Source organism: Xenopus laevis, chromosome 7L (genome assembly GCF_017654675.1).
Source record: "Xenopus laevis strain J_2021 chromosome 7L, Xenopus_laevis_v10.1, whole genome shotgun sequence".
NCBI lineage: Eukaryota > Metazoa > Chordata > Amphibia > Anura > Pipidae > Xenopus > Xenopus laevis.
The window spans coordinates 42,375,418-42,388,848 of record NC_054383.1 but is presented as its reverse complement, the minus strand read 5'-3'; the positions used below and the strand labels follow the sequence as shown (position 1 = coordinate 42,388,848).

The 13,431-nt window shown below is 37.0% G+C and overlaps 1 protein-coding gene across 3 annotated transcripts in view; it reads left to right on the top strand.

The window, feature by feature from the left end:
• ndst2.L (N-deacetylase/N-sulfotransferase (heparan glucosaminyl) 2 L homeolog) overlaps positions 1-13,431 on the top strand; it is a 114,265-nt gene that overhangs the window by 64,562 nt on the left and 36,272 nt on the right. For all 3 annotated transcript variants that reach the window (XM_018225440.2, XM_018225438.2, XM_041568853.1), the window contains 2 exons: positions 8,606-8,693; positions 10,692-10,846. In XM_018225440.2, coding sequence (XP_018080929.1) covers positions 8,606-8,693; positions 10,692-10,846 — 243 coding nt within the window. The remainder of the gene's footprint in view (positions 1-8,605; positions 8,694-10,691; positions 10,847-13,431) is intronic.

Genomic DNA, 13,431 nt, shown 5'->3' with positions numbered 1-13,431 from the left:
TAGGGAAATGAATATCTGAATAGACTAGTGAATGTCCTGAATACTTTGGCATAGAAACTGCATTTATTTTTGTTGTTGGCTTTTTATTTATTTTTTTTGCCCTGTATATTTTGAGAAAATGTTGCTGTATCCCCGTGGCTTCAGAACGGTTTGTTAATGCCAGTGTGGGATGTAAACATAAATAAAGGGGATGAAAGCTGCTCAGATTAGGAGTAGCAATGGGCAAGGGATACTAGCAGAGGACTAAATGGATTTCATTTCAAACCCTACAGGATTTGAACATAAGAAGGATTTTAATTTTGTACAGGCGTGAAGTTGCAGCCATCAAAACGACTGCTCCTTTCATGTCAATTCAAGGATGTTTATTAATGGTTTTTTTTTGCATCTTCTGTTATTTGATGGTCCCTCTATGCTAGCACAAAGGAAGGGATCCAGCCATGGGAATGAAGGGTTCATATCAGTATGTGCTGGGGGAGGCAAGGAGGGAGTGAATGGTTTTATCAGCAAGGTGCCTGTATGACCGTGTGTCAACCAGCTCACTGAGTTTTCTCTCTCTGAGTTCTGTGCTGATGTCTGTTGTTTCCCGCTGACTGTTGTTGGCTCGGCACCTTCACCGTACCTACTTGCATGGCTAGAGCTTTATGATCCTAACAATGAGCAATGCATAAATGCATAAATGCCAAAATGCAATATTAGATGGGAAAACTCAAGACTGTACAATTATTTAATAACAAACATTATATTTAGATATTTTTATGTCAGAATCCTTTGATTTTGCCATGCTGTGTGGCAGTACAAGAACCATGTTAATTCTATGTTAGCGCAGTGGTACTTTTTTTCCAGCCCCAAATGTTCTATTTGTTAATGTTAACACTTTTTTGATTTTATGCCCCCAGTATTTGGTCAGGTCCCCCATAGCTCAGAATAGTGTTAACAGATTTGTAAAAACATGTTTTCTCTTGTTTGTTATAGTTGATCCTGCTATGCTTTTGGGGATAGCCAAGACAATTAATAAGTATTCGGCCAAATTCTGTAATAGTGGATTCAGTGCATCCCTATTAATAAGCACTCACCCCCAATGGGATGCCCCCCCATTGCCCTCTAGGGAGGCTAGTTAGGGGACCACCATTCTGAAGGCGTATAATGGCTTGTTTTCTTCCAAATTCCAACTATTCAATCTAAAAAAAGGTGGCACCCTCTAAATTCGGCTATGAAGAGAATGTTAGTGTAGTTCAAATAATTGTAGTCACACATGCAATTATCTCAGTGGATTTGGTATAAAATGCTTAGTGTTGTCCTCCCATTCCTTTTTTGACAGTCAACGGCAAGAACTTGTGTTTGGCAGTCAATTGCCTTACAAGCAAATGTGAATTGGGGGCAATTTTGAGCAATTTGACCCCTGTCCATGGAGATAATTGCTGTAGGGACAATAATTCAGAATCATCCCACATGCCATTGTCCTTACGGTTTCTCAATTCCCTTTGCACTGTATGGGCAGAGACACATGCTGCGATTCGGGGGGAGATTAGTCGCCTGACAACAAATCTCCTCTTTTTGGGGGGGACTAATTTCCCCGAAATACCTCCCCTGCCTTCCCACTGGCTAGAATGTAAATCTCCGGCAGGATGCACTTCGTTTTCCAACGTTGCCTCACGAGGAAACTTTGGGCGACTTCGGAAATGAAGCACTTGAAGTGCCATCCCGTCAGCAATTTACATTCTAGCCGGCGGGAAGGCAGGGGAGGCGTTTGGGGAGATTAGTTGCCCCAAAGAAGAGGAGATTTGTCGCCGAGCGACAAATTTCCCTGAATCACAGCATGCGTCTCTGCCCTATATCTGGTTTTATGATTAGCAAATAACCAAGATTATGAAAGAATGCTTTCTATACTTTGTCATGCTCCATGGTTATTCAGGTATAATACTATTTTTCTGTTTGAAGTACAAGAAAATGTTTTATAACTCTTTGTTGTAGTGGAAGTTTTAGCATTAGATCGTAATAATATGGTTCCATATATAGATATATGATCTACTACCCGGAATGCTTGGGACTTGGGTTTTTCTGAACAAGGGATCCTTCCGTAATTTGGATCTCTATACCTTAAGTATGCTAAGTTTATTTAAACACTGAATAACCCAAAAGGATTATCACCAATATGGGTTCAGGCTGCTTAGTTAGGATCAAGTATAAGGTACTGTTTTATTATTAGACAAAAAGGAAATACTTTTTAAATGTATGTATTATCTGCTTTTAATGAACTTTGGCATTCCCGTTAATCAGAGCTTTCTGGATAACAGATGAGGGATCCCATTCCTGTATAAATAACATTGTGTTCATAGAATCTCCCGCTCTAGTGCTATGATTTAGGGCTCGGTGCTACGGTGGGTGCCATTATTCGCAATGTCTGTGTAGAAACTTCCATTTCGCCGGCCTGTTTCCCATCTTTAGCTGTTATTTCACAATATGCTCTATTATAAGTGAAACTTTAGCAATAGATTTATGGGGATATTTGCTGATCCTGTGTGTTTCTATGTAAGTTGCCTGTAAAAATGATTGTGGAAGTGCAAAGCACTCTCACCATTTCACTTGTGAGCTCATTTTGCTCAAATTGCCTTTTGCCTCTGTAGTTGAACCTTGTTCTCTTGTCTGGGGCTTATCTGACAGATGTGCTGTCATGGAAACACTGTCGAAATCTCAGCTGGTGTGCAAGAATGCTAAGCTTCCTTAGCATGTTTTCATCCATTTACTTCTCATTTTGACAATAATAACAGTCACTTTAGTTAAGGCAGGGAAATCGCTGTAGAGAGGCACCGACTGCCCCTCCTCTGATTGAATTAAGCTTTAAGGATCTATTAAACTTAAAATACCAGTGCTTTTTATAGCTATAACAATCTAGAGCCATTGACATGGAAATGAGCCTCTAGTATCACTCTAAAATGGGTCTGAATGTTAGCAGAATAAAATATATTGGATATAATAGCTCAACACATATATTAGATATAATAGCTCAACACATGTCTCCTACATTGCGGTGCCTCAACACATGTACAGGGCAGAAGTGCTGATTGGGGTCTTTATAAATGAACTGCTGTCATGACAACCCCATACCTCTCAACTGTCCCGTTTTTGGCTGGACAGTCCCGATTTTGAGAGCTCAGCCCACAGTGCCGGATTGATACTGAAATGTCCTGACTTTCTCTTTGATCTCCTGCACTGATCAGCCAATAAAAAGATACAAGTTTCTAAAACTTAATTGGCTTTGGCAGAGAGCCCAGAATATGTGGCAGCTGCATTTTAGCTACATTTGTAACAATTAAAGACAACCAGGTCTATTGGGGAAACTGACTTGCAGCTTAAAGCGCAATTCACCTTCATAAGCAAAACTGTAACACATAAAAATCACAGAAATGTGTTCAAATTTCACAGCTTGTCAAATATTGTAAAATGAATATGGTAATTAGGGTGTGTGGCAACAAATGGGCAAGGTCAAAAAGAAAAATTGCCACACTCTGCACAGCAAATCTTTCCCTCTTTCTGTTTCCAAAATGTTGGGCGGTATGCAACCCTAACCTTAGCAAAATACACATTCCTTAAAGGAACAGTTAAGTATAAAAATAAAAACCAGGATAAATAGGCTGTGCAAAAGAAACATGTTTCTAATACAGTTAGTTAGCCAAAAATGTAATGTTTAAAGGCTGGAGTGACTGGATATGTAACATAATAGCCCTACTTCCTGCTTTGCAGAGAGCCCTTGGTTTCCAATGATTAGTTACCAGGCAGTAACCAATCAGTGACACGAGGAGGAGCCACATGTGTCATAACTGTTTGCTTTTGAATCTGTGCTGCATGCTATGCTTCAATTACAAACTAACTGAACATTTATGTCCCACGTGGCCCCCCTTAAAGTTGCCGACTAACTCAGAGTTAGAGAGATGAAAATCAGGAAGTTGTGTTCCGTTATGTTAGACATCCAGTAACTCCAACCTTTATACATTACAGTTTTGGCTAACTAACTATATTAGAAATTTTATACAGCCTATTTATTCCGTTTTGAAGTTTACACTGAACTGTTCCTTTAACATAAGGAATATAAATATTTTAAATTTAAGATATTTATGTATTCGGGGACTTTGATACTTAGAATCATAATACAACCAAAATGGCACAATCGGACATCTGATAATGTCCTTTTAGAGGTGTGAGTAGATTTTAGCAGGCATGCATTATTGCAGTGTCATCATGGCATAGTTTTGTCCCCAAGCCTGCGAGTATGTTTGTAGTGATTTGCTAAATGGCAAGGCATAATTACAGCAAGCCCATTATCAGGCTAGATGAGATTGGGGAAAGTAATCTGGCACAAAAAATCTTTAGTGGGGTTTTTTTTTATTTTTTTAGGCTAATGTCACAGGGGCATTTTCTTTGATAGAGAAATCTGCATTTGAATTCCTTGTTCCGTATTTTCTATGGCAGCAGCATCTCAAAAACAAGTGAATTTCCAAGCTGTCTGTTCACTACTTCTAACATTTTGCTCACTGCAGGAAAGGGCTTTTTGCAGCCAGATTTATACAGTGCTGTTCCTTATTCAACTTCTATGTTTCTAAAAGTAAAAAAAATATATAGCTCCTTCTTTATACAGCCTCCTGTCATTTTCAAAGGTACCTTTGGAAATGTTTGTGCTAAATTCTTTGCTTTAAATCTGCAGGTGAAAGTCAACAGTATGATAAAGCATGCAGCTTTTATTACTTTTTGTCTGGCTTTGTGCCTCAGATCTTTTTATGAAATGATAGTGTGGAGAGTTAAAAGCACAATATACACCTAAAATGCTCTTTGCAAAAAAGTGTTAAAAAAGCATTCTGCCTTTTCTAATAATTTAATCAATTCCATGTATTCCTGTTTGCCATTATGAAGCACTCATTTTTAATTTCTGAACTTCCTCCTCTTATAAACAGGGTCATTCATTTATTCAGTGTTCCTTATTTCCCTTTGAACAAAACAAATCCTCTGTTGTGGCCTTTGTGCAGTTCATTATCAGAGGGCTTTTTTGTTGACTGGTAATTCGTTTTTAACTACTTCTTCTCTGCTCAAACTGATCATATGTTCTTGTTTAGTACCAGGAATAAGAAAGAACATAGATATTTCTTAATTAAAAGAAGAGGCACAAATTATGTTCAGTACTTGCCCTATATTCTCAACTGTTGTTCTACACTCTCTATATGCAGTACGAGGGATAAACATTTGCTATATACTGTCTGGTTTGGGAAACTGCTTTCCATTGTAGAGCTATATGTTTTCATACAATGGGATGTGGTGTAAAGTTTGGCATATTTACCCTTCTAGGCTTTTTTCTCTAAAGACAAGGCTGCTTCTGAGTCGTACATTATTTGGCTGCTAGTGTTTGAGACAAAGTGGCTCTGATAAGAGAGCTGCTGTTCTAGTAGGTATTGGCACAGAACAGTTGCTTTTGGCTGGATTAATGAAAAGAAATAGAATTTATGCTTCTCTTACAGACAGAGAGGCTGGAAATCTGTTCTAACTAAGGCTGCTCTGCTTCATCAGACATGACCTTCGGTTGAGGATTTTTCAAGAGATACATTTGATGAATAAAAAACTTTTCAACTGGGTTAATCCAGTTTGAAAGTCTTGTAATAAAACTTGTCATTGTGTTACAGGTATGGGATCCGTTATCCGGAAACCCAGAAAGCTCTGAATTTCACCTCCCACAGACTCCATTATAATAAAATAATTCAAATTTTAAAAAATGATTTCCCTTTACTCAATAATAATAAAACAGTACCTAGTACTTGATCCAAACGAATATATAATTGATCCTTATTGGAAGCAAAACAGTCCTGATTGATTTATTTAATGTTTAAATGATTTCAGACTTAAAGTATGGAGATCCAAATTACGGAAAGATCCCTTATCGTGAAAACCCTAGGTCTTGAGCTTTCTGGATAACAGGTCCCATACCTGTATTGCTACTTTTTTTTTATAATGGGGTATATATTGGTGTATCCAAGTTAAAGCTATCTCTTTCTCTTGTGCTAGTTTGGCATATTGTATTCTCTACCTGAGTATATTGCTCTGATATTGTATACCCTTGTGCCTGTTGTATGATGATATTCAGAGCTGAAAGCCACACTACAGAGTAATGACTGCAGCATTGGAAAGTGTCACAACTTGGTGACAAGTGTGCAGCAGCTGAAGTTGTGTTGTTACTAGTTCTATTTACCATGTGATTTAATAAAAACTGCTATTGCACAACTATTGCTGCAATCTCTTGTTTTTTTTTTTTTTGCAGTACAGCTTTCCAGCTTCCTGAACAGGAATATTTTATTTTGAGCTTGGGTTTTGTAAACCATTTAAAGGAAAACTATACCCCCAAAATGAATACTTAAGCAACAGATAGTTTATATCAAATTGAATGACATATTAAAGAATCTTACCAAACTGGAATATATATTTACATAAATATTGCCCTTTTACATCTCTTGCCTTGAACCACCATTTCGTGACTCTATCTGTGCTGCCTCAGAGATCACCTGACCAGAAATACTACAACACTAACTGTAACAGGAAGAAGTGAGGAAGCAAAAGGCTGTTAATTGGCTCATGTGACCTTACATGTGGTTTGTATGTGTGCACAGTGAATCGTACGATCTCAGGGGGCGGCCCTTATTTTTTAAAATGGCAATTTTCTATTTATGATTACCCAATGGTACATACTACTAAAAAAGTATATTATTATGATAATGGTTCATTTACATGAAGCAGGGTTTTACACATGAGCTGTTTTACTCAGTATCTTTTAATAGAGACCTACATTGTTTGGGGGGTATAGTTTTCCTTTAAAGGGGACCTATCACCCTAAGAAATAATTCCAAATTCTTTTCTACCATGTTAGTTGAGTAAAATAAACTTTACTTACACTATATTTATTATTTAAATTTTGTTTTGTTCAGTCTTGGAATTACACTATCACAGCAAGCAGACATGAGCTATGTTGTGCACACTTTTGTGTATCACCCCAAAACCTTGTGTATACACCAGAATGGGGAACCTAATGCCAATGTGCAGTGCCCTAGATAATTATAGAGCCTGAGGAGGGAAGGGGGAATGTGAAAAATGCAGCGACATGTAGGAAGTGCTGAATGGAAAGTGAAAGTAATTGAACAGCTATTTGATTGACAGCTCAGATATTTAAACACCTTTATAAAAAAAATTTAGTATTATCTTTAATTTGCTATGGACTTTCATTATGCCGCTTTTTATGTGTAGATGACGGGTCCACTTTAAAAAAACAAAAACAAAAGCATAATTGTTCTGCAAAATGTACTGTTTAATGGCTTTAGGTTGCAACATTACTATTTAAATTCCATATGTATATAGTATGCATATTTGGATGCCTTTTATGTTAGGGTAATCATTGTTTGCCCCCCGAGTCAACAGTGGGATCACATAAGGGTTGCAGTCACAGATTTGCTAGTCTAGGTCAAATAGTTATCAGGATGGAAGTATGTGAAAATGCTACATCATGTTTAATATCAATAACTCATGTTTATAGTGACATAATAGAAACGTTTTTGAATCCTTTGTTATTTTGAGGGACGCATCTAGCCTGCAGGCCTCCAATTGGACAACCCTGTTTTAAACTATGATTCTACTGTTGTTCGACATCCTTGAGTAAATGTTTTTTCCTTTTTATAATGTGTGGTTACGTTTAAAGTGAGCGCTGGGAATGAGAGAAAACCATTTGAATGTTCACAGCCTGAAAGTTAACAAATGCAGAAAATATGTATGAAATTAGATTTTTTTTCTAAAAGTTTATGCATATATATTTATTCTTGAGTGGCTCTTTACAGGCCGTACGCTCTGTTTACTGTAGTACTCCTTCTGCATAGCACCCACTAAACCAGGCAAGTGAGCTGTGATGCCAGATGTTTGTCCAGGAGAGGTGTGCCCAGGTGGCTGGTGGACCAGGGAGCTGTTATTCACAAAATCCAAAAGCTCCTTTCAAACCGGTGCTTGAGACTAATAACCCAGAAAGCTATCTGTATCACTAAATAATCATTATGTTAAGAAAATATCTATTATACCATATGGCCAAATATTTGATTTAGCTATCAATTTGATATATTAGGCATTACTACCCCAAAGAAGATGTTTTCTGTGTATTCATTACAGCTAGAAATGTAAAATACTGTTTGTACTTTAAATGAGTCAAATGAGCATTTCAAAAACAGCATCATTATGGGCTCATTGGCTCTTAAGAGATGCAATCCAGCTTTACTTTATTTGTTCTCACCCTTCCATCTGTCAATAATGATTCCAGCTGACTATTTTGTATAAAATTGGCGTGATGTGCTTTGTGCAGCAATTATTTTCGAGGCCTCTGCTACTTTACCTCATCTTCAGCAAGTTCATTTTCCCTTCTCTAAACACTAATGTGCAGGAGAAAGGAAACTCAACAGAATATCCATTTCCAGATGTCCAAGAAATTACATATACAATTTCAGATAATGTGATAAGTTGGATACTTTACAAATAGTGGTCCGGGAACTGACGACATCAGATGATAATGCTTTCTTTTCTTTCTCACTGATTCCAGGCCTTGCTGAACACTCAGAGCAAGCTGAGAACACTTGTTCCAAATTTCACGTTCAACTTGGGTTTCTCTGGAAAATTCTATCACACAGGTAACATTATCTTGGCAACAAGAAATGATTGGAAAGAATTGCAGCAATCGGGGCTAAATCTTTAGTAGAATCAGTCATATCAAATTCTATTTCAGCCAGAAGCTTCTAGCTTCTCCATGCAGTCAGCATAGTGCTAATGACTGACAACACAAGACTATCACAGATGCATTTAGATGTCCTTAAGTAATTGACTTAAGGAGCGAGAGAGAGGAGAAATATAATGGGATTTTCTTCTCGTTGTTCTGTCACATATTTGTATTGCAAAGAATGCAGGCATAGGTTAATGTGAGCACAGAACATCTCTCTGCATATTTATATATACAAAAAAAAGAGTGAGAACTGTATTGCTTTTATTGAATGAGGATTTCTTTATAGACTGCTAAAAGCTTAATGCTTTCTCTATAACAGGATTACTGTCCCATTTATATTGATAGAAGTAGATTGCAGAAGGACCTGTTCTGTTTCCCCCTTTCATCCTGTTAAAGTGGTGGTTCACCTTTAAGTTAACTTTTAGTATGTTATAGAATGGCCATTTCTAAGCAACTTTTCAATTGGCCATCATTATTTATTTATTTTTTTATCATTTTTGAATTATTTGCCTTCTTCTGACACTTTTTAGCTTTTAATGGGGGTCACTGACCCAACTAAAAAAACTAATGCTCTGTAAGGCCACATATTTATTGTTATTGCTTCTTTTTATTGCTCATCTTTCTATTCAGGCCCTCTCCTAATCATATTCCAGTCTCTTATTCACATCAGTGCATGGTGCCTAGCAGCCAGATTACTGAAATTGCAAACTGGAGAACTGCTAAATAACAAAAAACACAAATAATAAAAAATGCAAATTGTCTCATCATGCTAAAAGTTACTTTAAAGGTGAACAACCCTTTGTTAGGATGCTGCTAATTATCTTTATAAACTTATAAACATTAAGCAGATGTAATGCATCTGACTATTGAGTGGAAGTGAAATTTTAGAATTGTGGTTGAGGTGTAAATATACCAAACCACAAAGGATATCTGAAACTGCAATATTTGTGTACTTCAGGATTTCTTTTTAATGTATAAGTACATATTTAATAATGCATTATTTGGCTTAGCAACATAGTGTCACCATGGATTTTGTGCTCATATCTGGCACTATTGTGCATTCACACACAGATGAGTGCATTTTAGTGCAGTACCGCGAATATTCAGTCATTCCTTGCTGTTATAATAGTCAAACTAATACTTTTTTGAGACTCCAGTGCAGGCCTGCTCCAGTACACTGAGAATGAAACCTCACTGCAGCATATTGTGTTGTGTTTAGGTTAACACATTTTTATATATGTTTAATATTCACTGCAGCATTTTCTGGATGGTAGCTAACAAGCATCTTTCCTGATCTTGGCTGCTTGACCCGGACACATGCATTCCCATGGGTTTTCACATTTGCCTATGATTGTACACAGTATGCCTGCAGTTAATCTCCTCCAGCATGGGCAACAAAATGTCCAAAAGTACCTTTGCAGTGGAGTCATTTTGAGTCTCCTCTAGTAAAAGTTTTCATGACCTGTTACAGAACATGTTTATCTTCTGCATTTTGGCACAATTATTCAGCGTTAAACTGGCAGAGATTCAGCCTTCAATACGAAGGTATTTCTGTATGTTTTGTTTCCCACGCTGGAGGAAATTCAGCACAGGTGACAAAACATGCCCTGTGCCATTGCCCCCCCCCCCCGTGTTCTCATTCTGTGAAAACTGCCCCAATATCATTATTTTGCAGGCAATGTAGTTTTGATGGCTGCACATGCAAATAATTTATTTTGGCTTGTTCTCTTTTGATTGTATGCTGGATTTTTGGGGGCTCAGTGTATCTACGCATTTCATGTTCCCATTAAGTTTTTCACTAATGTCTTTTGGCAAAATGCAGACAATGCTTTTTGTATTATCCATGCACTAGTTGTATCATGCTTTAATAGGGAACAATGCAATGATTGCATGAACATTCTCTCATCAGGTACAGATGAAGAAGATGAGGGAGATGATATGCTGCTTCTACACAGGAAGGAGTTCTGGTGGTTTCCCCACATGTGGAGTCACATGCAACCTCACCTGTTCCATAATGTCACTGTCCTTGCAGACCAGATGAAACTCAACAAGCAGTTTGCCCAAGTAAGAACCACTTCACATATGCTATTGTGACAATCCATGCTTCCTTGTTGAACTTGGATCACTACAGTTTTTCTTTTTTTGGTGTACCTACAAAAGCTGCGTGGGTGGCTTTCTTTTCCCCACGTAATGCAAATTTGCTGCAGTTAACTTGGATCTTTTAGAATTCCTTGGAAGGTCCAAGATGTTAACCACAAAGTTGTACTTAGCTGGGAAAGGAAAAAGTGGTGGATTGAGAGGGGTGGTTGAAGCAAATATAGGTACAAAACATAGTTTATGTAGAAATACAGGTACAAATATAGGTAAACATGTCCGATAAAAATGAATTCCGGATGTGTGCCTTTATAGAAGATATTGTGATGTAAATGTATCACTTCTGATCTTTCCTATTGCATAACTTTCAAAGCGAATAATTTCTTTATACAACCCATGTTAGCACAGCACAGTTTTGAATTTACAGCATTTATTTAAGGAACAAGTTATCCAACTCCCATACACCTATGTGAAAAAGTAATTGGCACTTTAGTTACTATCTACCAGATCAACCATTTTTCTTCTTTAATGGGTTTTATGTATTCAACAAAAAACAATACAGCACATGGTAGACGATATTCATGTTACAGGCCGTATAGGAATGAGTTACAGATATTCTGACAACACTGGTAGAATACATTATATGATACCTTCTGCAGTGTCTTGATTTCTTTCTTTAAGGTAAATGTTCTAAATGTACATAACCCTGTGTAGAGATTAGCCCCATATATGTGACTGTCTCCTGCCACTCTTGCCATAGTGTCTTACATTTGTTAGGATAAGGTTACCAGATCACTTAAATTCTGTGCACTTCAAGCTGAATTTTTTTAGACATGTCCCTTGATTTTCAAATGATATGGCAACCCTATATTAGGACAACCTCTCTGTGTAAGTGAATTTGATTAGTTAGAGCAGTTTCTCAACCAAATCCCTCCCAACTATTCAAGTTTGGAATTTGAGTACTACATCAGTGGTATAAAATATCAGGGTTCTAAACACAATTCTGAGATAATTTTGGGGTGCTAAATCTCCCATTACTCCCAGTAACAGACTTTCAGGCAATCACTAGAGAGGGGCCGTTTAGTTCCTGTAGATCCTAGTTCTATGGGTCTTTCTACATTTTATTTTCAGTGGGGTAAGGGTTTTAACTCAACAATTTATAATTTGTTTTTTCCCTATTGATTTTCATGTGCCCTTCTCAAATGTGGCCTAAAATAAGTGATATGTAGCTGCTTCTTTTGCAGTATTGAAAGTTGCGCATACAAGCCATTCTTGAACCCCTCCCTTTAAGTCTTAAGGATGCTTTTCACTTAGAAAAACCATCTTACTTAAGTGAGGATTAAGGATTGTATCCATCAAGCAATTTAGGAAAATTAAAAATGTATTCATTAGTGAAGTCTTGCTGATTCCTATGTTGCTATGGGCAACAGTGTATTACTGCTGGCATGCTCGTAGCCATTTACAGGAATGCACACCAAGAAATATTAGAGCAACAAAGAAATAAATGTTGAAACAAAACAAAAAATGCTAGTATTGGGAGTTTTGCAAACATAATTCAAACCTTAAGCCTTAAAAGCTTTAAAACTATATTCATTTCTGCTCTGCCTGAGAGTTGTTTATTAAGGAATACTCTATACAAAAACAGCCAGGGGAAAAAAAATGTTGTGCAATAAAATATTGGTAAATATCTACATTGGCAGTTATTCCTGCTGGTTCTATACCTAAAGCAATCTGTAGTTATTGGTTAATAGAGCTGTTGCAGCTCTACTAACTTCACAACAAAGTTGTTGTCATCCTTTTTAAAGGAAATTAAAGGAACCATATAATTCTAGCTAAACAGATGATCGAATACAGTCTAGAAGATGTTTTGACAAATTGATACGTTCTAAAACAGACACGGCAACAATATAGAATGGTTTAGCTGTATTTTAAAGGGCCAATATCCAGAACAGCAAAAAAAACTTTTGCTCTATGAGCTGCAATTTTATTCTTCGTTACTTTTTATTACTCTCTATTTCAAACCACTGACTGGCTGCATATTTCTGTCCCAAATTTCTCTTTTCACACTGTCACTATCTTTGATCTGGGATACTAGGATATAAACGTTTTGGTTAGAATTGAAAATACAACAAACAAACCTCAAAATACAAACCTAAATATTCACTGGAGAGTAGCATTGCTCGTCATGTGTTCTATACTTAGCATTGGCATCTCTAGTAAATATAACCTTTAACAGAGTCAAGGAAAATAATCTATTTATATTGGATAGAATCTTAAGATTCCAGCCCTGGACAATTTAATACTAATACAGATAGGTAGGTAGAGAGAGAGAGTACAGATGTTATAACTAGCACACACAACCAGACTTTCGTACAGAAATTTTTTTATACATGAACAAAATGAATCACATTCTGAGACACCATACCATGATGCCAGGCTACCTGTTGTTTCATAATATACGTCTAGGGCAAAAGCCGCAAAATAAGATCACTTTGGCTTGCAATTTTTGCACAAAAATTTCTACATTATAAGTTCCCATGCATGTGAAACACAGT